Genomic DNA, 26,217 nt, shown 5'->3' with positions numbered 1-26,217 from the left:
CTGGTTCATATTTCATATTCCAGTGGTATTTTCCAATCCCATGTGGAGTTAGGTGGAAAAACAAGGAGGCCATGCAGGAGGTACAGAAGCAAATCCAGCTGTGGCATGGTGCATTTTCTAAGCCAGGCCTGAGCTGTGCCATGGCAGAAACAGGGAGAGAGGAGGGATCCAGAAGCTCTTGCCACCCTGTCCCTGCACTTTGCACTCTGCTGCAGCATCCACCTCTAATTTCCATCCCTGGAGCAGAGCTGCTGCTTATTAAACCCAGACCAGCAAGGGCTTGGCAAGGCACGCAGGCTGGGAGGAACAGCCAGGGAGCCAGGGGGAGGCCAGACAGACTGATTCCTTCTTTTATGAAAAAGGGGAGGCTGCTTCCAGAGCCTTCCAAAAGAACAAGTGTGGATGTGGTGCTGCTTGGAGGATGAGCCTGGCCAGGAGACAATGTAGCATCACATCCACAGAGCAGGCAGCAGCCGAGTCTGGAGCAAGGGGCTGCCCTGCTCTTGCTCCTACCGGATTTTTGGTGCATTTCTGCAGCAGGAAGAATTCCATGGTGGGAGTGAAGAGGGGCAAGCACCTCTGCACCTCCATGAGGGCACCACCAAGGCCAGGCAGAGCTCCCTGCTCTCCTGGAAGAAAGCACAAGCTGTGCCTGTCCGTGTGCTTGGCCACAGCCTGGATGTGGATGCCATGGGGGTGCCACAAAGCCCTTGGCACAGTCCTGGGTGGCTCCCCAGGTGGGATTTCATGGTCATCTCTGCACAACTGAGCAGAGATGTGCTTCAGAAGGAGCTGGGCTGCAGGGGACCTCAGGGAGTCCTGCAGACCTTGTGGCAGCGTTTGTTTGATGACTGCTGTGCAGAGCTAAAAATACCCCAGCTATGGTTAGGAGCTCAGGATAACTAATACACCCAGTGGAAAGATTTGGAGCTGTTCCAGGGCTAAACAACAGCTTCTTCACCAACAGCCAAAGGCTTGTGGATGCAAAAATAACTAGAAACTGAAAAACTTGGGCTGGAGCAAGCGATTTTCAAACTGAACCCAAAAAAACTTTTCTAATAGTGAAGACTACTGTGGAAAACTGTCAGCACTTTGGTTTTTTTAACAACAGGGTACACAGACCTCTGGATTTAGGCTGGATTCTGCCTCTGGGCAGGAGCTGGGAGAATTTAAGGAGAATTTCGTATTTAAGGAGAATGCCTTCATTATGAAGGTGAAATCAAATTACACTGATAATATGTTATCCCAGTGGTCTGGATGAACAGCATACGTGCAGAGGGAAGCACCGTGATGGGAGGTATTCACTTGATGTCTTATAAGTGAGGGGAAAGACCCAAGAATAGACCAATGGGGACTGTGGGTGCTGGGAAGAACACTCGGGAATGAGACAGCTTCCAGCCACACAGGGGCTGGGGAACTGAGGGCAAGCAAGGGTTTCAGACATCAGTCTACAGACCCCAAACACAGCTAGGAAAGGAGCAGAGGGAGGGCAGAGCAGAGTGTCCATTTCAGGTCCACCTGCAGAAGCTGTGTTATCATAACTAGCTGAAATGTTTCTCCATTAGCATATTTTTCCTCTTCTGCCACCACATCAGCCCTCATGAAAAAGTCACTTATTCTCCCCTTGCCCTTGTGTCGAGATGTGCCAGGCTGCGGGCAGGAGCTGCTGCCCTCGCCAGCCTGGCCTCAATAGCACGGCTTGTTCTCCATGCAGGGGGTGACAATCCAGTGGCAGCTGATGTAAATCCCAGCAACACCACTGAGAGCAGCCCCAGTGGCCACCCCCTGAGCAGGTCTGGCTGCTGAAACACAATGATGTTGATGTGTCAGGCCAGGAGGGTGGAAGGTCCTGACAGCCCGTGCTGCGATGGAGAATTATCACTCCCTCACAGACACCTTTTAATAAATTCCTTTCTTACTCCACAGCCAGTGCAGAAAGCTTGGTTTAAACATGGCCAAGGAGAATGCAGGATAGGGAAAGAGACAACTCTGAGCTTGGCTGAAGGTAAGGAGGCATGGGAGACATACTCACAGTCAAGACTAGATCTTTTGTCTGTTTTGGGATAAAAAGTGTAGCCAATGCCACATGTGTGTTACAGAGCAGGCAGCAAACCTCTGCCCTGTCAGACCAACCCTTTTTGCCAGCCCTCACCCTCCCACTCTCGGTTGGGTGTCAGGATGTTGCTCCTGGGGAGATGGTTCTCATATTTTTATTACAGGCTTGCAGGGTGCAGCATGTCCTGAAGATGCTCTGGCTCATCTCCAATGGTTCATCCTGGAGGTTGCTTCCGACGTGAAGGGAGTCCCTTCTGACCCACTTCCAGATAGAAAACTCCCTCTGGTGTGAACAGGCACTTGGTTGATAAATCTTGCCATGGGAGGCCAGGAGACACACAGAAGGCAAGTGCCAAGACGAAAGCCGCCATCCTGCATGGCACTGGCCATCGTGGCCATGGCTTTCTCCCTATCCTTGGACCTGCAAGCTGCAGGGTGATGGACCAGTCCCAGCGCTGTTTAACCGCACAACATTTGCAAACCGTGAAAAGAGCCTCCCACTGGGGCCGGGCACCTTTCGGGTCCCATCTGCTCCCCGGTGCTCACACCCAGCCTTTGAGGAGCACAGAGCAGCCCCCCTACCGCTGGCTGGGAGGGCTGGGTGGGATCCCACACCACGCTGTCCCCGCCGTGCCCCAGGGATGGGCTGACACCCGGGGCAAGGCCGGCGGACAGCCACGGCCGGCGCACAGCGATCCCCGGCGGCACCCCCGGCCCCAACGCTGCCCGGGCCGAGCGGCGGGACCGCGGCGGGACCGTGAGGGCCGGCGGAGGCACCGTGAAGGCCAGCGGGGCAACGTCTCTCCCCCAGGGGAGGGCCCCGCGGCCGCCCCGCCCGGCCCGGCCCGGCCCCGCGCTGAGTGGGCCCCGCGGCGCGGCGCGGAGCGGCGGGCGGGACGCCACGGGGCGGGGCGGGACGCGGCGGCCGAGCCCGGCGAGACAGCGGCGGAAAGTGCCACGACTCCACACGGCCGCGGCGGCGAGCAGGGACCGCGACCCGGCACGGGTGGGTAGGGGCGGCGGCAGGGCAGCCCTTCCTTCCCCGGTCCCTTCCCCGGCCAGCGCTTCCGCGATCCCCCCGCGCTGCCTGCGGGACCCCCCGGCCCCGGCGCTGCCCCGGCGCCGGCGCTCGGAGCGGGGCGGGAGTTCCGAGGCGCGGCAGCCCCGGCGCGGAGCCGTGTGGCGCGGGCAGCGTTGGCGGCGGTCCCGGCGCGGGGTCCGGTCCGTGCGGCGGGGCCGGGCGGATGAATGGCCCTGAGCGCGGAATGGCGGCGTGTGCGGGCAGGGCGAGGTCCGGGCCCCGCGCTGCCCCCGGCCCCAGCGCCGCCGTCCTGCCCCGGCGCCGGCCGGATGACAATTGCTAATCTGATTAACTCGCTGAAGGAAGGTCCCGGCGCTCGGGCCGCTGTCCCTTGTCCCTTTTCTTTCCTTAACTAAGCCCCCCTGAGGAAACTCTGCTGGCACCCCGGCAGCGCGGAGCTTTTATTAGACAGAGGCGTCGATTCCCCAGGCGGGGACCCGCGGCCGCCGAGGGCTCCCTGCAGCCGGGACACGGGCAGCCTTTCCCGCTGCTCTCCTCGCCCCGGCGGGCCGCGCTCCAGCGGAAGAGCGTGTGCTGCACACGTGGCTGAGCGATGCAGGAGTGTCCGCGCCCGCTGTGCCAGCTCGCACCTCCGTCGAAGCCCTGCACCGGAGTCGGGGCTACTCGGGATGTGAGCCCCAAGGAGGAGCTGATGAGGACCGCCGGTGAAATCCCTCTGCGGGCCAGGGGGGGGAGAAAGAATTTCTAATAGCCGCTGCAGGGTTTAGTCGAGCTGCAGCTGTGTTGTGGTGCTGTTACACTCCTCTCCTATATACACATGTATTTTCTGCCTGTGTTTTCACTCCTGGGCTGAGGAAGGGAGCTGGCAGCGCTGCTGGCAAGCACAAGCCAGCTGGCTGCTGCCGCCAGAGCTAATGGAGCACTAAGACACGTTCAATTAAGCTGAGCTATAACTGTTGATGATGGGCTGATCTGGAGTTGCTGTGTGGAGTAGCACATGCTGCTGGGAGCCTGGAAGTGCACAGTCACTTACTCAGAAAATGTATTTAAACAGGCAACATGGGCAGGATCTGCTCACGATGTGCAGGCTTTTCTTGGATGTTTTTAATTTTTGTCTCTATTGCAACAGGGTGGAGGGAAAACCTCCAGGAGAGGTATCTGGTGATTGTTTTTTTATCTGCTGGCAGTGCTGTTGCTGATCTGGCCTCCCAGTTCCCTCGTCCTTGCCCTTTCCCTCCTTTTTTTTTTAGCTGCTAGGATATGTAGAGGAAGGGATGCTGCAGGAGCTTCACAGGCAGGCATTGCTGTGGGTTATGCAGAGCCTGTCTGTGGGCACCCAGTTCTCCCTGTGGCCCCTCATCACCCCTGCTGCCTTGCTCTAAACTGAGATGCCACCTTCACACCATGGCAAAGTAAAAGCCTTGGGGTGCAGGGGTCAGTGTCCTACTTGCCCAGAGCATATTTTCCTGTCTGCAGCACCTGTTGACACCAGGAGGAGATAGCATGTGTTTTCCTTTGGCTGTGGGAAGAAATAAGATCTCTGTAGTTACTGCACAACCTGACTCTTCCATTGCTGCTGCCCACCTGTTGTGTGGCCTGGGTGATTTAAATGAGGGTTGGTGGAGGGGCTGCGCCATAAAGATGCTGAATTCCCATGGATTTCATGTATGGTCACAGAGGGGAGGACAGGCTGAGCAGCTGGCTCGGTTCCAGCTGCTCGGCTGAGCAGCTGTTTTTGACACAGCTGTCAGTGACAAATGTGACCACAAGACACTGAGCATGGCCCTGGTGCTGTCATGTCACATGTCTGTGGGTTGGTTCATCCTGGAAATTGTTTAGTGCTGAAAAACCAGCAGGGCTGAGTTTGGACTTTGGCTCAGGTCAAACAGAGGTGGCTGCATGTGCAGGGAGGTCAGGTCCCTTGGGCTGCTATCTGGGATTTTGGGAAGCTTGATGGATAACAGGAAAAAGCCACAGGAGTGGAAGAGTCAGAGCACAGCATTTCAGCCAGCTCTTCTGCATGAGAAGGCCAAGTGAACACCAGGTGAAGTTGTTCATCTTATTCCTGTTCTGATGTGGTGAAAACAGCTGGACCAGCTGTTTTGGGGAAGGAGTTTGTATATGGAGATATTAGATGATTTCTGCTGTTTTGGGTGGGAGAGGAGTGGAGGATGGTCCAGAAACATAATGGAAGTAAATGTGCTCAGTGTTGGACGTGAACTTGATTTTTTGAGCATGGACTCCGATGACTGCTGGTGTCCACTCACTTCTTGGGCACACAGCCCTCTCTCAGGCAGGTGGAAAAATGCCATTGTAGGAGTGATGCCCCATGGAACACCAGAAGCAGCAGGAGGGAGGATCCTCAAGTCTTTGAGCCTCTCCAAAGCATGGCTGTCAGGCTGAACATGTGAGACTGCCTTTGGTGCCCCATTTTGCCGTGTCCTGGCTAAGACTTTGTCCAGGTGGGAAGCACGGAGGGGAAAGCACGTGCTTGCAAGGGGGATGGTGTCTTGCTCTGCAAATCCAGGAGCAAACTTCCAGCACTTGTAAGGGCAAAGGTGGCAAGGTGAGGAAATGTCAAAGCAGAGCTTCTCTCCTGGCTGCTGTCACCGTGGCACAAACGCTTCTGGCATCTCTGCACCAGGAAGTTCTTGCAGGAAGACTTTTCCTTATCCCCCAAATGCCAAGGCCAGCCTGGCTTGCTTTAAGCCTCTCTGTGCCCCTTTGGAGAGATGGACTCTTTCCTGAACAAGGGATGGGCTCTTCCCTGAATGAATTGCTGAGCTGGTTGTGCCAAGTCCCAGCCACAGGAGGAACCCTACAGGTGGAACTTGCTCCTCCCTCGGGGCACGAGTGCTGGGACAGCACCAGGTGCTGGCAGGGATAATTTCCTGGCTGGCTGCTCTCTCTCCTTCCTGTGGATCTTCTGCTGGCACATCTATCCTCAGGAGCAGCGTGGGGTTCCCCTTCTCGAGCTTGGATGGCCTCTCTGAGCATCTCGGCTGGTCTCAGGAGTTCTGGCAGCTGCCAGGGCTCTTGTGCAGGTCCACAGCTCCTCAGTGCTCTCAGCTGCTTTGTTCCTGTATTGCTTTTGGTCTGGAGGGGGTTGCTGAGGTGCTTTTGTTTCGATGGGAAGGACTTTAGTGCTCATTTACATCCTTATCTCAGCCTGGCTTTAAAGCAGGAGGCAAGGTACAGGCAGCTTTTACTGCAGCCCATGGAGCTGGGTGAGGCTCTCTGCCAGGGACAGAGGGTATGGGGCTCTGAAAGGGCTTTGGGGACAGTCCTGTGGGGTGAGGATGGGCAGGCACACGGCTCTGGTGCCATGATGTCACATCCAGCCCTGCCATCTCACCCACCTCACCACCACTGTCCTCTCATCCATCCTTCCTCGTGGAGATTAGGATTCCTTGCCCCATTCCCATCCCCTGTGGGCTCCATCAAGCTGCTTTGGAGGGTGGCAGTACCAGCTGGTGGGGTTGGAGTGCGTTTGTCAGCACTTGGGGATGCCCTTGCCCCAAGGTGCATTTTTATCTAGATTTGAAACTGTGGTGCTGTGAGGTCAGGAAGGGCTTATTTTTACAAATATATTGGGGTTGCTGGGTGAGGAATGTAGGTTACCTTGTTCTGGCCCTAAAACAGCTCCTGGGTGCTTTGGCATAGCCCTAAACCCAGCACAAGTTTGGGGGTTTGTGTTCTCCAGCCCTGCTTTCTATTTACTGTCAGGGAAAGAAATTCCAGTCCTTTTCACACTGTGGTTAGGAATTACCTGTCTCTCCTGCTTGGGACATCCCAAAGCAGTGCTCCCCAGTCAGGAGGCAATGGCTTGGCACCAGATGTGCTGGGATAGAGTGGGCTGAGGCCATTCAAGTGCCAAGTGGCCAGGGTGGATGTAAAATAGTAATGAGGGATGCCTGCAGTATCAGCTGGGATCTCCAGCAGTGCCCTGGGGTAGAAAATTGGCCCTGACAGGGCTGGCTGGTTCCAGCTGGCATGGAGAGCCCTCCTGCCTGCCAGCTTCTCTCTCTGCTGCTTTACCTCAGAGAGGTGGGCAGGGAGAGCTGCTTAGAACATCCTTTCCCAGGCAGATTGGGTGTCTCCAGTGGGAGATTTCAGCTCCTCCCAGCCCTGCACCCCCTGCTTGGGTGCTGGAGATGTCACTTCACTGTCCCCACCTCGAGGGCCTCTGAGGTGTCTCCCTGCAAGCACTGAGGTTTGAAGAGATGCTGATCTCCTTAGTTTTAGTCTTATTTTTGCCTCCTCCCCTTCCATCCCTCCCTCCCTCCCTTTCTCCCTCCCTCCTCGGCCCACACCCCCTTAAAGAGGAAATTTGATAATGTCACCAGTTAATCGTGGGGGTGAGAGCTCCTGGTGGCTGAGGACTTCCTGCATTTTGCTTGTTCTGTTTTGAGTAACAGTGATGAGGAGCCACAGCCATGGCAACTCCTGGAAAATGTCCCTTCCCACATTACCTGCCTGACAGCAGCATCTGAGGGACTGGGAGCCACCTCAGAGCCACGTGGAAGTGATGCCCTGGTGGATGAAACACGTGGATGGGCCAGCAAAAATTGGATTTGAAACCAGGACAGGTTCAAGTAGCCATTAAGAGGAGTGGAGATAGCAGCATCTTTCCCCAGGTGTGGCTGAACCCTGCTAGCCAGAGCTCAGAGCAGGCAGTGTGGGCTCTGCTGCTGCTCAGCAGGGAAAGGGAAGGGCTGCTGCAAAGCTTTCTCCTCCCAGAGGGATATTTTATCCCAAAGATAACACCTGGATATGCATCTGGGGGCAGTGAAAAAGCCAGTTGCTCCAGGGAAAGCCCAGATTTTGGCCAGCCTGCTCTCAGCAGTCTGAGAGTGGGCTCTCTTACTGCTGCAGGTATGGCTTAGGGTCGTACAAAACCACACCACTGGACATAGAATGAGGCTCTTGGCTGTCTCTGATTGCATCCCTGCTTTTATTTCCTTCTCTCTGGTTCTTCTAGAGAGGAAATTTAGTCACTGAGGTGCAACTGGACTCCTGTGCACAGGCAGTGTAGCAGAGGAGCACAAACTCAGGGGTGTGCAGGCAGGTCAGGATGAGCTGCGTGAACCTGGAGTGTTCCTCTTCCCAGTGGAAGGCACAGATGCCGGTGTGAGGATCCTCTTCAGAAAAGCCATTGCATTTCTTCCTTCCCCTGCTGCCCCTAACTGCTGTCCTGGTGTCTTGCAGGCACAGAGGAGCGAGGCAGGATGGACGTGTACGACCCTCAGACGCTGGGTGTTGTGGTCTTTGGAGGCTTCATGGTGATCTCAGCCATTGGCATCTTCCTGGTGTCCACCTTCTCCATGAAGGAGACATCTTACGAGGAGGCCTTGGCCAAGCAACGCAAGGAGCTGGAGAAGAGCCAGCAGCAGAAATTAGAGAAAAAGAAGAAAGAGAAACTGGTTGAGAAAAAGGGAAAAGCGAAGAAAAAGGAAGAGAAACCGAATGGGAAGATCCCAGAGCAGCAGCTCACTCAGGAAGTGACAGACCCTCCCAAGGAGGTGCTTCCTGAGCCTGCTGTGGTGCCTGAGCCTGTGACAGCTGAGACTCCCATTGCAGCAGTGGCAGTTGTGCCCCAGGAAAAGGACAAACCCGTCCCATCACCTAAGGAGAAGAGGAAGAAGGAGAAGAAGGTGGCAAAGGTGGAGCCTGCTCCTAGCCCGGTGCTCGCTCCACCCTCTGTCAGCGTCCCCAAAAGTTCTCCCGTGCGGGAGGTGGCCCCCAAGGAGGTGCCTGTGGTGGCAGTGCCCCCAGTTGGCACCCAGCAGAGTGCTCCTGTCATCAGCTCTGTCACTGTCAAGAAGAGCGAGGCTCTCCCAGCCCCGGAGGACCAGAAGCACGATGCACCTGCCAAGAAGAAGGCTGCATCCAAGAAGAAGAGCGAGCCAGGTGAGGCCAAATTCCTCTGCCTGTATCCCTCTGGTCCAGCACAGGGGTGTTGGAGAGTTACAGGTTCCTCTGGGATTTGTGTTGTGGGAGTGAATGAGAGGGGCATGTCCCTGTCCTGGGAGAGGGACAGTGCCAGGGTGCTGCACATCTGGGTGGAAAGCCAGGGTGAGGTGCTTTCCCCATAGAGCCCTGACTGTTAAAGCACAGAGGAGCTCTGCCACACTTGGTCACTCCTCTTTTGGTGGAGGTGAAGAAGGATTCCTCAAGCAGAGAGGATTTATGGAGTTTCATACTGCAGGGATTGATTGTAGAGTAATTAGAGGGAAGAGACTTTGGGTCTGTCACAGGGAAGGGAAAACTTACCCATCATAAGTTGTGCCTTACTTGATTGACTCAAGAGATGGAAAAGATCAGGTGGTCCTGAACTCTGCAGAGTATAAAAAAGGTGTAGGGAGGGGAAAATCAGCTCTGTTGCTGGATTCTGGCCTCTCATTGTACCAGTGGGAACAGTTTGGGATTTATTTTTGTTTAAGTGATAATTACAGGCACTAAAAACGTGAGTGCTTTCAGACGTGTGGAAGGGTTCCCATGTGGACACATGGCAGAAATCTCTCAGGCGTTCTCAAAGATGTCATGTGATGTGCATAGATTTCTTTTTTTACAAAAAAAAAAAAAAAACAAAACAAAAAAACGAACAACCCACCAAACTAAGACATCTCTTCTTGATGCCCTTCTGCAGCACATCCAAACCTGCTGTGCAGCCTGGCAGTTTCCACACTCACATTTTGGAAGAGGGCCTGCTACTCAGCAGGGCATTTGCAGCTGCTGTGTTTCAAAGATGGGTTAAACCCCTTGAATCTGCTCTTCCAAGGGAAGGATTTTACTAAAGACCATCTCCACATGGTGATGGGGTTTGGAATGACTGGAGAAGCTGCTCCTGGAGGGTGCTGCAGGGGTGGTGGGCTTGGGGGAACTGGAGGTGACTGCTTTGTTGTGTGCACACATGTGAAAAACACACAAATCCAAGCCCTAAATCCCTCAATCCAAGCTGTAACAGCTGAGGGAGTGTGGCTGGGAGATGACCTTTTAGCATTTGTTAAGTTGGGAGGTTTTTGGGGTGCTCCAAACTGAGATTCTCTTGGGTATGAAGTGCCAGTCCTGCATGTCCTGAAAGTGAAGAGTGATGTCTTGGCTGCTCCTGTGGGATTTTGCCAAGAAAAGCTCTTGGTAGGATTTGTGCCATGAAGCCAACTGCGGTTTGACCAAGGTGTTTCCAGCAGCTGTGATCTCTCCTCATCAAATGCAAAGAAACAAATGATTCTGTGGCAGATAAAAATGGGTGTTCAGAGTGCTCAAGGACTCATCCTCAGCCCTGAAACAGCTGGCAAACCTGACAGGAGTGGCTTGGGGTGTTTTTCTCCTGCCACTCCACCTGGAGAGGGGCGGAATTCCGCTTGGTGTGTCCCTGCAAGCCCCAGGGCTGAGCCAGGAGATGCCATGTGCTGTCCTGCAGCCCTGCCCTTGCCAGCATGAGTAAAGTGTGAGCCAAGCCTCAGCCCAGACACGGCTGCTGCCAGGACTTGGCACTGCTGTTCCAGATGGATCTACCAGAGATCACTTAGCAGTCACTGTCACTGGCCAGACAGACTCAACTTGGGGAAAACTAATTTATTCCTCATTAAAATAGATGAGAAACAGAGATTTTTTTTTTTTTTTTTAGAAGTGAAAACAATGCCTTCCCCACTACCTCCTGTGCTTATTGCCAGGCTCAACTTCACTCCTTCCCTCCTGACTCCTCTACCTCCCATCCATGAGTGGTGCAGGAGGATGGGGAGTGTGGTCAGTTTGTTACAGCCACCCTCTGCAAGCTCTTTTATTCTCACATCTTTGCCCTGCTCCAGTGTGGGGCCTTCCATGGTCCTTTGGGAGGAACCTTGTCCAGCATGGGATCCATTCTCTAGAGGAAAATCTCTGCTCCAACACCTTCAGCACCTCCTCCTCCTCCTCCTTCTTTGAACCTTACTGCTTGGAACATCCCAAGCTTTGTATTCAGGAGACTCTGGTGTTAATGACTTCAGGGGCTCTGGAACTGCTGGACTCCAAACTGCTTTTCCATCTTGTGGTTTTCTAGGAAAAAGAGCCCACAGGGCCACAGATACGTGCAGGACCCCCTAAACCACAGCCTCTGTGTATTGTGCACTGAGGTCCTACAACAGCATCGTGGTCCCTGATGCTCCCTGGCTTTCCCAGGTTAGCAGGGGAAGGGTTGGAGTCATGTTGCTCCCTTAGCAAAGAGCTGGAACAAACTGGTGAAAAGTGGGACATGACCTTGCTGTCACTGGCACCAGTGTGAAGGATGCATGGAGTGACAAAATTCACCAAAATTGTATTCTGGTGTGGTCCAGCTTCTGATGATCAATGTATCTGAGCCCCCTGGCACTGGCAAAGCACTCCCAGCTCCTGTTGAGAGTCTCTCAGTTTGGTAGAGGGTTATGGCAGATGCTGGGACCAGCTGTTGAGCCAGAGGTGACAGCTGACTCAAGGAGCACATGTGTGGTGTCATCTCCAGCACTTTTCTCACTGTTCTCACTCAGAGGTACCAAATGTAACACTGGAAATCTGTTTGGAGGATGGTTTGAGATGGTAGCTGTGGGCTTGAAGCCTGCTGAGATGATAGAATATTTCTGCTGTTGTCCCCAGAAGTCCCAATCCCTCCTCTCTCCTCCCCAGCACCCACAGATTCGGATGGGGCCCTGTACCTGCCCTACAAGACTCTGGTGTCCACAGTCAGCAGCATGGTGTTCAGCGAGGGGGAGGCCCAGCAGCTCATCGAGATCCTGACGGAGAAAGCAGGGATCATCCAGGACACCTGGCACACGGTAGGGCTCTGCTGAACCTCAGGAGGTGCAGGGGAGGGGAAGCACCCCATTTTCAGGCAGGCTGAGGCTGTCTGGGAGAAGGGAACTGAGCTTTCCCCTGGAGCAGAGGGCAGGATGTCCCCTGTGTGTGTGGGGTGGAGGGGATGGCTCTGGAGGCGTTGGTCCCCACTGATGTGCACCCCATGCTGGCAGGCCACGCAGAAGGGCGACCCTGTGGCTGTCCTGAAACGGCAGCTGGAGGAGAAGGAGAAGCAGCTCTCTGCTGAGCAGGAGGATGCAGCTGCTGCCAGGAACAAACTGCGGGAGCTGAGCAAGGTAAGCCCTGCGTGCCCCTCCTGCCATCCCCGCTGTGGCCTCTGCTCATGGTGGCTCTCCATGTGCCTCTGCTCCCACCTCAGCCCCCTGATGGGGCTCTTTGCACCCTTCACCTGTTGGCTGTTTTCTTCCCAAAAAGCAGAGGAGATCCTCCCCCTGCCCTCCTCTGTTGGGGCTGCTCCAGTCTGGGGAGGTGCCAGCCCAAAGAACCGCAGGGTAGTGCCCGTGGGCAGCCATGGGAAAAGCAGGGAAAACCCTTTCTGTGAGAGATTGCAGCTTCTCCTTCAGGGAGAAAAGCAAATCCTCCCTCATTTCAGCTCCCCTGAGCTGAGATGGTACCTTTGTAAGGAACCTGATCCTATTTACAGTGCCCTTCTCTGACTCAGCCCCCTGCCCCCAGCTCTTTTTGGGTGTTGAAGGCAGAACAGATCCCTGCCACGCTGAACTTGTGGCTGTCAAGTCCATCTGCTTAATTTTTCTTCTTTGCCCCAAACGTTGTGTGATGTTATTTATCCTGGGGGAGGAAAATAAAATTCCAGGCTGTCTTACTCCTTTCTCTTAGCTGGCCCAACATGGAACAACAGTGGCATCCAGTGGCCACAGAGCCCAAAACAAAATGCAGGAGGAAATGTAAGTGCTACATGTGCCTGGGCGTGGGGGCAGCGACAAGAGGGCTAAACTTTGTAGTCTGCTGAGCTAGGAGGCCACATCCTCTTCAAATGGGGAGCCCTGTGCTCTGAGGACTAACTGGGGGCCTCCTTTCTGGAAGGAGCTGGCAGCCGAGCGGGCCAAGGCGGGGGCCGTGGAGGGCAGGCTGAAGGAGCAGCTGCTGAACCGCGAGCGGGAGATCGTGGCCGTGCAGGCACGGATGCAGGCCAGCTACCAGGACCATGTCAGCGAGACTCAGCAGCTCCAGGGCAAGGTGAGCCCCAGAGTGAGCCCTGCACCTGCCTCTTCCTCTGCCAGGTGGCTGCTGGTGGCACCTGGGTGACATTCTGGAGGAGGCTGAGCCGTGTGAAGGGGCAAGAGCCTGCAGTGCTCCTGAGCTGTGGTGCTGAATTTCCCCTCAAAACCCCTTTAAGGCCCCACTAAACACCCCTTAAACTCCCCCAGATCCCTTCCCAAACCCCTTCAGGTACCCCCACACCCCTCTAATAGCCACTTAGTACCCCCACACTCCCTAAATACCCCCTCAATCTCTTTAAGCCCCCTCCAAACCTCTTTGGAGGAGAGGCATGTTGGAGCATCTTCATAGGATGTCACACCCCTGAGGGCTCTCACCATCAGCACTCACTCCCCTGCATTGCCAGTCCCTCCTGCTCATCTCCTGGGCTTTGACAGGGGCAGCAGAAGGGCTGCTGGTGGCATTAACCCCTGTTGGGCTCCTCTAGATCCGGACCCTGCAGGAGCAGCTGGAGAACGGCCCCAACACGCAGCTGGCTCGCCTGCAGCAGGAGAACTCCATCCTCAGGGATGCCCTCAACCAGGCCACCAGCCAGATGGAAAGCAAGTAAGGCTGGGAGGAGGGGCAGAGCCTGGGGCTGCCCTCTGGCAGACCTTGGCTTGACCACCCCCTTTCCCAAAGGTACTTCTACAGACATCCCAACTAGCTGGAGGTGGAGGAGGGAATGAGGGAGGAACAGCTTTGCCAAATGGCTTTTGGGGGTGCACCAGGAGAAACAAAGGTGTTCTTCCCAAGTGAAAGGGCAGGGCATACCTCTCTCCTTTGGGGTCACCTGTGCTGATGCCAGATCCAACAGGCAGTGGAGAGGAGAGAGGGCATCAGAAGGCACTGTGGTGTTTTTCCCCCATAGGGGACTCATACTCTCAAACTTGAGAAAAAATGCAGCCAGCTCATTGATGGGAGTGATGCTACAGAGAACAGAACAAATAGGAGCTAGGTAGAAGAATTTCACACTCCTTTTTATAGGCAGTCTGAAATGACTGGTGATTAACAGCAGGCAAATAATTACAGAGGGGACTCCAGCTGTAGTGCTTCCTCTTGTGTCTGGGAACACAGATCCATGTGTCCTTTACTTCATAAGAAAGGAATGTCTCCTGTGACTGAAACAGGGCTTTTAAAAAGTGATTTGTTGGCTCTTTCCACCCCCTCCCTGAAGGACCAGGAGTGTCCTAGAAACAGGCAAAGTTTTCACCATTTCAAGTCCTGTATCAGGCCCACAGGAGGATGTGTTTCCCCCGACCAACACCAGGGAGGCTTGGCTGGCCTGTGGGCTGAAATAACCCTGCTTCTGTTGCTGCAGGCAGAATGCTGAGCTGGCCAAGTTGAGGCAGGAGTGCAGCAAGCTGATGAAAGAGCTGTCTGAGAAGTCAGAGGTGCTGCAGCAAGAGGAGCAGCAGAGGAAGAGCTGGGAGATCAAAGCAACGGCCTCGGAGAAGCGAATCGAGCAGCTGCAGGTCAGGCAGGCACTGGCACACCCTGTCCCCTTGCAGGGCTGGGTGGCTGAATGGATCCATGCACTTGGCCATGGGAAGGGCTAGGAGGGACAGAAGTGTCCCTGGTTGGGAAGGAAGCTGCCTGGCAGATTTCCTGATTGCTCTCCACCCCATTAGCTTGTGACATTCCCTGTGCCCCTTGTGTAGCATCACTGTCAGAGCCCAGGGAGCAGCATGCCCTGCTTGAGGCCATTCTTCTGCAGGTGCTCTCTTTCTCAAACTCAGATGGTTTTAAGCTTGTGGCTTAAAACCATCTCTCTCTCCCTGGTTGAGGAGATGAAGCTTGTGGCTTTTTTGGTCAGCAGGGAGTGGCTGGGTTTGGGGGTTTTAGGGGTGTTGAAAGGACACCTCCCAAGCAGAGCCTGTGAGCACACAGAGATGTGTTGCTGGCAGGCAGGCTGTACTCACACAGGGTAGAGCATCTTCTTGGGATGCTGATCCTGCTGGGATGTTGCTAAACTGTGTGCTGGGAGCACAGGGTGAGGGATGTCTCTGAATTGCTCTGGCCTCTTCCAGAAGGTGCAAGAGAGGTGGAAGAGACCTTTATCTGCACATGCCAAAATAGTTTTATGCAGGAGTTCCTGAGCTAGGGGCCTTCCATATCCTTGCTCTTAATATTTTGTGTGCCTGAGGATGTGGGTCTCATTTTGGTGGGCTGCATTTGGCTTCTGCTGCTTTGGCAGGTGAGGAGCAAGGAGCGTGATGTGAGCTCACAGCTGGTGTGAAGGCAGTGGCTGCCTCTCTGCTCAAAGCAGGAGCTCCCAGACATGCTTTTGGGAGAACTCCAGGGCTGTCAGCTCACTGCACACCTTAATGCTAATTAATAAATCACACTAGCTGACTCTAAAGTCAGGGATGTGCTTAAGGTGCTGGGGAGGATGTGTTCCACAGTAACATCTGGAGCTCTGAGCTGAGGATATTGAGTCAAATCCTTAAAAACCAGAGCAGCTGTTTTCCTGGTGGTGCTGAAAGCATCCCTTGGACAGAGACAGGCCTGCTGGTTTATCTTTTCCTGTCCCCTCTGTGCAAAGCAATTTTTCTCCCTCTGCAAGAGTGCCACTTTTACCTGTAAAGCTGCAACTCATCCTTTTCCCCTTTGCCTTCCCCCTCAAAATGCCTGCCCTTGCCAGCCTCTTCCTTGCTGCTTTCCATGATGGAAAATAAAAGTATTGCCTGGCTGAAATTGCACAGCCAGTTCCTCCTCCTGTGGAAGCGTGGTTGGGTGTCTGTGCTCTGCAAAGCCCCGTGCCAGCACCTCTCCCTGCTGGGCTGGGGCGGTTTGAACCGGGGCCCTGGGAGCTTTTTGAGAGCTCTCCAGAGGGGAGGTTGGCCATGGAATTGGCCCAGGACTGAGACATTTGGGTATTGTCTGCTTCCCAGTGTGAGCGCTGGCACAGGATAAAATGTGAGCGCAACACGGGGCGCTCCGTGCGCAGGGGGAGCGTGGCGGGAGGACGACTTTAATCCCCCAAAACACAGCTTAAAAATAAGATTGTGACACATGGAGCTTTGCTTCAAACTGGCTGGGGTGTCTGTCAGGCTCCAGGAAACCTTGTCTTCCTGCCCTGCAGGCTTACCAACGGGAGGCAGAGGTGATGCTGCAGAAGAGGCTGGATGAGGTCAGCGACGAGCTCCGCAAAACCCAGAGCAGCTACAAGAGCCTCTTGGCAGATGCAGAAAAGACCAAAGGGCAGCAGCAGAGCATTGCTGGTGAGGAACTGGGATCCACATGGGGCAGACTGGAGACTTTGAGAGCTTGGAGGAACCACTTGGGGCAGGACAGATAGATCCAGGGATGAGTTGGGCTGCCTGGTGTTGGTGTGAGTGTGACATGGTCTGGTCCATGGTTCTGTCCCTCTCCTGTGCTGGCCTGCATCCCTGCCTGCCCTTTCTGTGCCTCCTCAGAGCATCCTTGGCCAAGGAAGGCTTCTTTGGCTAAGATCCTGCATGGGCAGAGCAGGGTAGGGAGTGTCCACGTTTGTTTGCCCTACTGTGTTTGTCACCCTTCCCTCCAACAGATCTGCAGGCCAAGCTGCTGAGCTCCGAGGCAGAGGTTAAAAGTAAGCTGCTGGAGTTGGACAGTGTGAAAGGGAAGCTGCAGGATGCCAGCTCAGAGAATGCAAAGCTTCTGGAGAGGATCAAGTCCATTGAAGCTCTGCTGGAGGCAGGCCAGATGCGGGAGGCAGAAAAAGACAGAGACCTGCAGGTTGTGTGTTTGTTTAATTGGGGGGGGAGGAGGGGAGTGGGTGACACTGCTTACACAATCCCTGAGCTGTCTTTGCTCTGGGATGCCACAGAAAGGGCTGACCTGTGTCACATGCCTGGGACAGGCCATCAAAGTGCTTTCTCTCTTCCAGGCAGCCAATGAAGCAGAAATGAAGCAGCTGCAGTCCAGGTGGGTCCAGGTGCACACCTTGCAGTGGCACCTTCAGCTTGCTGTCCATGTGTCCCAGGCTTCCTTGAGCACTGAGCCTGTGGCTGAGGGCTTCCTGCCTTCCAGGCAGGCTTGGGGCTTTATTTTCAATTAAAATATTAATTGGCTGTGGTGCTGGCCCCATGTAACAGCCAGTCCATTCTGAAGCAGGACTGAGATACTGACAGGCACATGGAGCCTGACCACTCCTGCAGAACAGGAGGTTCTGCTGGTGTTGGTGCTGGGTGTGGGATGTCTGGTGCAGGTCCCTGCTCAAGGTTGGGCCAACCAGAGGAAGTTCTTTAAAGGTGTTCCCAGGTATCTCCAGGGATGGAGATTCACCACCACTCTGGGTTCCTGTTCCAGTGTTTGATCACCTCTTCCCCCACCCCCCAGTACAGAAAGGTTTCCTGGCATTTAACTGGAGTTTCCCATGTTCTGAGTCCTGCCTGTTGTTCCTTGTCCATGTGCAGGGCACCTCCAAGAAGGCCCAGGCTCTGCATGGGGGGAAGATTTCTCAGATGCCCCCATTGCCAGCAAGCATCCAGCATCCCTCTAAAGAAGGCAGCTCTTGAGTTGTCCTGAGACCCCAGGAGATGTGTGTAGTTCTTCTCAAGAACCTGAACCTTGGTTTGCTCTCACTGAGGGTCCCTTCAGGGCACATGGGGGATCTGAGGGTGTGGAGGGAACCTGCAGCTTTCTGCTGTCTGGTTGGCAGCCCTGATTTAGGGTTTCTCAAGACAGTGGGATGATAGTTTCAAAATGCAGAGCTGTGGGCTCTCTCAGCCTAATGAGCCACAGATAGGAGCAGCCCCAGTGGTGCAGGCCAGAATTCCTGGTCTTTGCATCAGGTTGCTTCTTCCTCTTTTTGTGTGTGTACAGCCAGCCAATTAAGTGATTGCATTTTATTGCTGGTAAGGGGCTAGGAAACCAGATCCCACTCCAGTATTGCCCTGGCTGTGGTTTTTAGTCCTGCTCCCTCTTCCTCCTGCTGTGTGTAGATGCCAGAGCAGACCAGGATAGGAAGGGCTGTGTCTCCATCTTGGGAGCTTGCTGCCCATGAGGGGGGTGACTGCTCAGGCTCACTCCTGCATCCTGCCCTTCCAGACTCCAGGAGAAGACAAACCAGCTCTCAGCCTTGGAAAGAGAAGCCACACAGCTTCGGGAGGCAGTGGAGCAACAGAAGGTGAAAAACAACGTGAGTGAGTGACAGACAGCCCATTGTGAGTGAGTGACAGACAGACAGCCCATCCTGAGTGACAGACAGCCAGCCCATCCTAGTCACCTTCTGATGGCTCCAGGGGTGTGGCCAGAGGCTCTTCCAGCCCCTTGGAGCCCTGGAGGCATTGCCTCATCTGCCAGAGAGCAGGAATGCCCCTGGTGGGCTGCCTGAGGTGACATGTCTGTCCCTTGTTCTCTTGGAAGGTTTAGGACCTGGTAAGCCAGGGAGATCCTAGCCTGGCAGGCCAAGGCAATCTATGAGGAGGCTCCTTCACACCTTCCTGCTCCTCTGCTCCTTATCCCTCTACTGCAAGGGGGTGTCACTTGTGTGGAGGCCACTTTGCATCCCTGCACTTGGCCTGTGTCCCCTGCAGGCATCCTGAGCTTGCTTCTGGAGCAATGGGCTGTGTGGAGCCACTGGAAAGACTGGAAAGGAATGCTTATGGACAGACTCCTGACCAAACCCAGTTCCCTCAGCAGTGGCTTTGAAATAAATCCCCTGCAGTGCCAGCAAGCAGCTTTGTGTGGCTCATTGCCCTCTCTGTGTGTGGTGTGTCCACAGGATCTTCGGGAAAAGAACTGGAAGGCAATGGAAGCGCTGACCACAGTGGAGAAGGCATGTGAGGAAAAACTGCTTGCTGCTACCAAAGCAAAGGTGAGCCTGGCATTGCCCTGGTGTTGGAAGGGAAGCATTCAGCTTAGGCCTCCTTAGGAAGAGAGCTGGCCCAACTCTTCTGCAGGTTTCTCCAAAATTTTTCTTGTGCATCCCTGGTCCTGGTCATGGTTGAAGAACCAGGGACATAAGTGATGCTTTAGTGGTTCCCAGCACCAGCAGTTTTCTGTGTTGGCTGGTTCCCCAGCCCTGTAGGCACAGAAAAGCAGGAGCAGTGTTGTCAGCCTGGCCAGCAGGTGCCCAGGAGCTCCATCCATTGCAGTTTGTCCCTGTTTCAGGAAGAGCTGGCCCAACAGCTGGACGCGCTCCAGACGCGAACCAAGCAGACGCTGCTCTCCGCCCTCCCAGGAGTCACTGTGTCCTCACAGCAGGTGGGACAGCCTTCCCCAGCCCTCCCCAGAGCCTCTCCTCATGGCAAGGAGAGAGGTCCAAGCATCCTCCTTCTTTCTTGTTCTCTTTTTTCCGAACTCAGGACTATGACACGTGGCTACAGGAGTTTAAGGAGAAGACTGTGGGTGTGCTAAAGCAGCAGATGATCACAACAGAGCCTCCAGTAAGTGATGGCTGGAAAGTGGAGGGGTGAGGGTATGCTGGAGGGTCACATGTTTCTTCTTTTTACCTCTCTCTCCTTCCTTTCCCTCTCCTTTTAGGATTCAGCTCTTAAACTAAAAGAGGCAGAGGAAGCGCAGAGCACTTTACAGGCAGAGTGTGAGCAGTACAGAACGATCCTCGCAGAGACTGTGAGTTCCTGCCCTTTGCACTGTGTTGGCTTCCCCTCTGCAGAGGTCTCCTGTCAGCCCAGGCTGCCCATGAGCTCAGGGTGGGCATCCCTTGGTGTGGTGGGGAACTGCTATGGGGTGCAGTATTTGTCATTTAGACAGAGGAACAGGATAAAGGTGAATTTCTAGAGCTCTTCTTCAGCCTGATTGTGTTGGAAGCCTTGCTAGTGGTGATGGAATGAGACACAGCAAGGGCTCTGATGAGCTGGTTGTGCCAGAATAGGGATTAGGAGCCCCCAGCCCCACCTGATTCCAATTCTGTCCCCTGTTGTTTGGCCCAAATCCTTGGAGAGGCTTTGGAGGCTTCCATCCCTTACCCTGCCCAGCCTGCTGGGGCTGCAGGAGCTTTGGGCCCAGCTGAGGCTCTGCCCACAGGAGGGGATGCTGCGAAACCTGCAGAAGAGCGTGGAGGAGGAGGAGCAGGTGTGGAAGGCAAAGCTTACAGCCTCTGAAGAGGAGCTCCAAAAGGTGTGTGCTGCTGACACAGCTGGGTTTGGTGCTCCTGGAGCTGGACTTCCAGGAGAAGGGGCTATAAATTGGTTGGTGGCCCTCAGTGTCAGCTGTGAACACTGAGACACAGGAACTTTCTTTTCTCCCGAAATCTACCCCTCCTGTCACCAAGCCAGCTGACAAAAATCCCACCTCATGCAGAACCTTCCCTCCTGAATGCAGAACTGAGACTGAGCTGTTTTCCATGGTCTGGCTGGTCCCCATGCATCACGTGGGGTTTTGGAGTTAGCTGGGCTGCAGGGAGCTGGGGGAAGTTGTTGTACAAGAGATGTTTGATTTCTCAGCCCACTGCTGGCTCCTGCAGGGCCAGCACTGCTGAGGCTGCTGGGGGATTGCACAGGGTGACGTGGCTGCTGCTGCTGTTCCTGATGGGAAGAACGGCTGGTGCTAGGGCAGCTCCCAGAGCAATCCTGCCTCTCTGTGGAGAGGAGGGGAATTCCTCCTTTCCAAACATTTCTGCGGAGTCCTCTTCAAAAACCAGCCTGGGTTTAAGTGCTTTTTCTGGCAGCTTGGCCTCTCTTAATAACGAAGCCCATGCCACCTCATTGGAAAATTGCTGCTTCCAGACCAAAAAGTGCTTTCAGCAGGAAGCTTGTGCTGGGTCTCATGATGGTTTCTCGGGTGTTGAAACCTGACTGCAGCCACCTGAAATGCTGCAGGCAACAGTTGCTGCCCTGCTCCACCATTTATGGCCTGTGTGTGTTAAACTTGTCCTCCCTGGGAAGGAAAGCTCTTCCATGGAGCTCCCCTTGGATGGGTCCAGGATGAAGTGGGAAGGGTGGGAATCAAACAGCAGCCAGCTTTTGATTGAGCAGAGGTGCTCAGTGTCCTTCTCTGATCCTTTCTGTTTCAGTCACACCTGCAGCTGAAATCCCTGGAAGGTGTGGTGGAGAAGTTGAAAGCAGATCTGCAGAGCACAGATCAGGTGAGGGTTTTTGGGGAGGGGAGGTCTCTGCATGGGTTGAGTCAGGCCCCATCTCCTGACTTGCCTTTAGCCACAGCATGTTTGGGATGTGTTGGAGCTCACACAATCACCCTCCTCCTGCTTTCCTGTCTTTCCATGCAGCTAAAGGAATACACCTCTCTTCTGGAAACACAACTGGAAAATCACTTGGAGACAGCCAGCTCCGAGCGCCAGAACTACACAAAAGAAGTTGAAGCTGTAAGTGTGGAGGTTGCTGCCTTCTTCAGCTTTTTCTAACCCTGACTCCCCACCCATGCATGATTTCAGGAGTGCCCTGGGCATCTGGAAGTGCCCCAGGGATCTGCAGCTTTGCAGAGAAAGAGGAAAACAGATGGAGATGGTTGCTCCAGTCTAGGTTGTAGACTCTAAAGCCAAGAATCATGGGCAAGGGGATGGGTCAGGGACACAGGACAGATCTCTGTGGAGGTGCTGTGTGGTTTCTGTGGCTCAGGTGAGACAGACCTGTCCCATGGCTGTATTTGCTTGAGCAGGCACATCAGCATGTGATGACACCAAGACCTCTTTGGGAAGATGTTGCATCATAAAAAAGCTTCCTTGGGCCAAAGAGTTCCTAAACCAAGTGCATAAAAGGAGTTGGGTTTTATTTTCCTTTCTTTGGCAGTTGAGGCTGCTCTTGTCAGAGTCCCAGGAGCAGCTGGAGGCAGCAAAGACTGAAACACAGAAGCAGAGCAAGGAGCTGGCTCTGGTAAGGAGGGACCCTGGGAATGCCCTGCTGGGTCCTTGGGGCTGGCCTGCAAAGCAGCTGTGGGGCCAATACCCTTCCTGTGGGCTGAGGGAGGGCAGGGAGGCACAGCCTTGGCAAACCTGGTGCTGCTGGGCACCACACGTTCAGAGGGGATTGCTGGGGGCCAGGGGAGATTTTAATTTCATTGTCTTTCCTCCTGTGATGGGGTGGGAAGGAAGGGAGAGCAGCAAGGTTTGCTCAAGCTGGTGTGTAGCAGAAAAAGCCAGCTGCCCCACCACTGGACACTTGTCACCAAAACACCACCCTGGGGCAGGGGTTTGGGGATCCATCCATCCATCCATCCATCCATCCATCCATCCATCCATCCATCCATCATCATTTGCTCTGCACCCCTGGGAATTGTTGAGCCCGCAGCTGCCCAGCTCTGATACCACTGCCCTGCTCTGGCAGAAACTGAGGTGGTTTCCCAAGCATTCCAGCTGGTGTGCAAGCCAAAAATCTGGCAGGCTTTATCTGCAGGCTCGTGGGAAGGCTGTGGCACAGGGATGTGTCGCTGAGCCAGGCTTGCTGCTCATCCCTCAGGTCAGGCAGCAGCTGAGTGAGGCAAAAAGCCATGTACAGGAGGGAGGAGTGGTGGGGTTACCATCTGAGGCCAGTGAGGCTGCACCCCTCGAGCTTAGGGTGCTGAGGCCACTCCTGGGCAGGCTCTGACCCTCTGGATGCTGAGAATGCCTTAACCATGTGTCCTTTCAGCAGGCTGTTCCCCTTGGGAGCCCTCTGGCAAGCTTTGGGGGATGGTGACAGTGCCCTGTGGGGTTCAGAGTCTCCTCAAAGGAAGGGGACACCCCCCTGACAGAGCAGTGCCAGGATCCCTTCCCTGCCAGGGAGGATTAGGGTTACAGAGGTTCTATAAATCCTGCTGCAGCTGGGCTGAGGGCATCAGCAGCAGCTGTTCCCTTCCAGGCTGACACCTCTCACCAGTGGCAGGGCTCTGTCTTTCTCCTCTAATCCTGTTAACTGTGGAGTCTTCTCCCAGGCATGGGGGCCTGCCAGGCACATTTTCTCTATGGGATGCCTCTCATCCCACATCCCAGCTGCTGCTGCCTGAGGAGCAAGCAAAACTGGGCAGTGCTAAGCCAGGCCCCAGGCTTGCCATCAGCAGTCTCCCTGCAGAGGGGGGATTCTTGTACTTACTGCCCTTTGGGAAAGCTTGTGGTTTTATTTCTTCTGTCCAGCCCAGCTCTCTTGGTGATGTCCCTGCTAGCTCATTTCTTGAATCTTTTTTAAAATGCTGTTTCTGGGTGTTTTCCCCTCTCCTCAACACAGTTGAAAACCCAGCTGGAGCAGAACGAAGCGCTGGCGGAGAAGGAGCAAACGCTGCGGCAAAAGCTGGCACGGGAGCTGGAGGAGGTGGGTGTGGGTGAGAGGATACCAGGGTGTGCAGAGCCTTCCTTTCCTGCATTCTTGGCTGCTAATGAAACCCAAGAATTAATTTGAAGAATTAATCTGAAGGCTTTTCCCCATCACTGTCCACACCTCAGCCATCCCTGTGAGACGTTCCCTCCCACGTCTCAAGGACTTCTTACAGCAGCTGTGCTAAAGCCATGTGGCATCACTGGCCCCTCAAATTCAGCTCTCCCAACCCCCCCCCCCACGTCTTGTGCCACCTTTTTCCTTGGAGGGTTATGGGCTTGAGCTGGCTTTCCTGCTGCTCCAAGTGAGAAATGCCATCTCCCTGCTGGAAGCAATGCCTTGTGTGTCTGCAGTTCCTCAGCAGGGCACTCAGGGTGGCTGGAGCTGGGTGTGTGGGAGATGCTGCCACTGTTGGCCTCTGTGCTCACTGAGTGTGTTCCTTTGCAGGCCCAGAGCTTGGCACGCAGCTTGCAAGCAGAGCTGGAGAAGCTGAGGCTGGCTGAACACGCAGCAGCTTCAGACAAGGAGGAGGCTCAGCATCTCAAGGTGAGTTGGCTGTGCCACCACAGCAGAAGACACACATGAGCAGGACTATGGGCATGATTGATCATTTCTGAGCTCTGGGGAGTGAGGCCCATCCCATGGTCACCCTGCAGGAGAGGGCTGAGAGCTCCAGGGTGGCTGAAGGACAGCAGGACCACTCATCCCTGCAGGTGACATCAGTGTGGTGCCCTGAACAAACACTCACAGGCTGGGCTTCTCACACACTGGGAAACTATCCAGTGCTGGCCCATGGCATCTCCAGGCAGCCACAGAGAGCTGTCTGTCTGTCCGTTCTCCCTGCTGAGGTGGGAACTGGGTGTTCCCCTGGCCTGTGGTCACTGAGACAGCTTGATGCAGACCTGAGGTGGCCTGAGGTGTTTTGAAGGGGGGAAGGTCACCAGGTGGCAAAGGAAGGCTCAGGCAGGTGCCTTCTTTTGACTGCCATGTAGGAAAGACTTGAAAAAGAGAAAAAATTAACAAAGGACCTGGGCCAGGCAGCAACCAAACTACAGGAGCTACTGAAGGTTTCCCAGGACCAACTGGCCAAAGAGAGAGAAATGGTGAAGAAGTTGAAAGAACAGCTTCAGGAAATGGTACTGGTGGTGGCCATGTCCCTCCCCCTGGTGCTGGTGGAGGCCCTGGGGCAGTGTGCAGCAGGCAGGGGTTTAAGAGTGGAGGCAAGGTGGTCCTTGCTGCCAGAAACCATTTTTGGGTGGCTTTTGGGAAAGGCTGAGACCACAGGAAGTGCTGGTCAAGGTCCTGGCCCATCTGTGAAATGCTTTGGGCCTTGAGCTGCCATGAGAATAAGGGTGAGGCCAGCTGAGTAACCCACTTCTTTTTCTTGTTCTCCAGGGGCAAGAGGACAGTTCAAAGGAAGGGACTTCAGTTTGATGAGTCTTCACCCTGGACCTTACAGTTAACTTACCAAAATGCCTTACACATTCCTAAAAATAAAAATTTATGCTAAATTTACTGTAGATAAACGATAAAAGCCATTAGTGACCCAAAACCTAGTTTTGAAACTTACAAGAAAACATACCAAAAAAAATTCCAAAAAACCAACCAGTAAACACTGCAGTTTGTAAAAAAAATCTTCATACTCTTTTGTACAACTCTTCATTTCCTGGGGAGCTGCTGTGGCCACACTGGGGCTTCAGCCTCCTGTTCCAGCAGAACCCAGCAGTGTGTGAAAAGGGAAGAGACTGTGCTTGTATGTCAACCAGTGCAATTATAATTATATATATTTTTTCTTTTTTTTTCTTTTATTTTCTTTTATTTTTTTTGTTTTGAGTGAAAGGAGTGTGAAAGTAAGACCCACCATGGAAGGATGCCTCTTGGCTGGGTGGCTCTTGGCACGTGGATTTCTGGGTGTCGATGCAATTAAAACGACGTAGCAAAGAGAGCTTGTCCTTGCTTTATTTTTCTTGTTTGTGTTGGGTTTTTTTAAGTTTGTTGTGTTGTGTTTTTTTAAGTTTGCAAGCCAGGTAGGGCTTTGGGGTCCCTGAAGAAGGACTTTGCTTTGGCCAGGAGCTGTGTCACAGAAGCCATCCCCTGGTTTTTATTCACTACAAGGAGAGAAACTTCATTCCCTCTGTGTTTTCCCACTGCTGGTGCAGGGCTGGCCTCCCTGTGTGGGGTTTGGCAGAGGGATTGACACTTTTGCCATGGCAGTAGGGGCATGGTGGGGACAGGACCATTCCTCCTTGCTTTAAACCTTAGTGCTCCCCTGTAGTCTGTCCCTGTGTGGTGGTGGTGGCCCTTGGTTACTGTCAGGCTCTAGTCCTCTGCTCTCCCTTCTTGTTGCTTTCCTTTTTACTTTTTTTTCACTTTTTTTAATTGTTCTTTTATTATTCTTTTTTTTCCCTTTCTTTTTAATTTTCAAGCTGGTTTCTTAGGAAATGGCAGAGGCCACGTGACAGCGTGGTGCTGTCTCCCCACAATAAAGCTGCTGAGCCCAGTGCTGACATCAGCAGGCTTTGAGAGAGGGAGGAGGAAAAAGGCCCCTCTGCCTGCAGAGAGCCAAGGCCAGGAAGGAGGATGAGGGGCAGAGCTGCTTCCATTTTGTTCCTGGGGAAGGCCAGTGTGTGACCAACCCCTGTACCACACCCTGAGACTCCACAGGGCTGGGACATGCTGTCCCTCCCTCAGCACAGTGCCTTTTGGGGCTGTGATGAAAGCTGGGGCAGGGCTGTGTGTGACTTGGGCCCAGGTGAGAACAAGGGCCAAGGAAATGGGGAGCTGAGAGCCACCCCTGCCCCCTCCCCTGTGTGTGTCCCCACTCCCTGTCCCAGCACAGGTGGCAGAGGGAGCTGCTCTCCCCATCCTGGAGGGACAAAG

General features: G+C 54.2%; 1 protein-coding gene across 3 annotated transcripts; it reads left to right on the top strand.

Moving 5' to 3' along the window:
• Positions 1 to 2,863: 2,863 nt before the first annotated feature.
• RRBP1 (ribosome binding protein 1) lies at positions 2,864 to 25,280 on the top strand. 3 transcript variants are annotated; one of them, XM_074536863.1, is made up of 23 exons: positions 2,864 to 3,061; positions 8,306 to 9,007; positions 11,738 to 11,886; positions 12,079 to 12,201; positions 12,971 to 13,123; positions 13,593 to 13,711; positions 14,466 to 14,619; positions 16,230 to 16,368; positions 16,677 to 16,864; positions 17,016 to 17,053; positions 18,179 to 18,269; positions 18,855 to 18,947; positions 19,244 to 19,336; positions 19,438 to 19,518; positions 19,616 to 19,705; positions 20,120 to 20,212; positions 21,108 to 21,179; positions 21,321 to 21,416; positions 21,841 to 21,924; positions 22,507 to 22,605; positions 23,251 to 23,334; positions 23,785 to 23,883; positions 24,330 to 24,686. In XM_074536863.1, exons 2-23 carry the CDS (start codon positions 8,326 to 8,328, stop codon positions 24,669 to 24,671), a joined length of 3,162 nt encoding a protein of 1,053 aa, XP_074392964.1. In that variant the 5' UTR covers positions 2,864 to 3,061; positions 8,306 to 8,325; the 3' UTR covers positions 24,672 to 24,686. The 3 variants fall into 3 exon arrangements, with proteins under 3 accessions (XP_074392964.1, XP_074392963.1, XP_074392962.1); XM_074536862.1 differs by lacking the exons at positions 22,507 to 22,605; positions 24,330 to 24,686 and adding an exon at positions 24,733 to 25,280 and having other exon boundaries at positions 2,874 to 3,061; positions 18,179 to 18,257; XM_074536861.1 differs by lacking the exons at positions 22,507 to 22,605; positions 24,330 to 24,686 and adding an exon at positions 24,733 to 25,280 and having other exon boundaries at positions 2,876 to 3,061.
• The last annotated feature ends 937 nt before the right edge of the window (positions 25,281 to 26,217 follow it).

Source organism: Zonotrichia albicollis, chromosome 3 (genome assembly GCF_047830755.1).
Source record: "Zonotrichia albicollis isolate bZonAlb1 chromosome 3, bZonAlb1.hap1, whole genome shotgun sequence".
Taxonomy (NCBI): domain Eukaryota; kingdom Metazoa; phylum Chordata; class Aves; order Passeriformes; family Passerellidae; genus Zonotrichia; species Zonotrichia albicollis.
The sequence above is the reverse complement of the archived record's forward strand: the minus strand, read 5'-3'. Positions and strand labels throughout refer to the sequence as shown.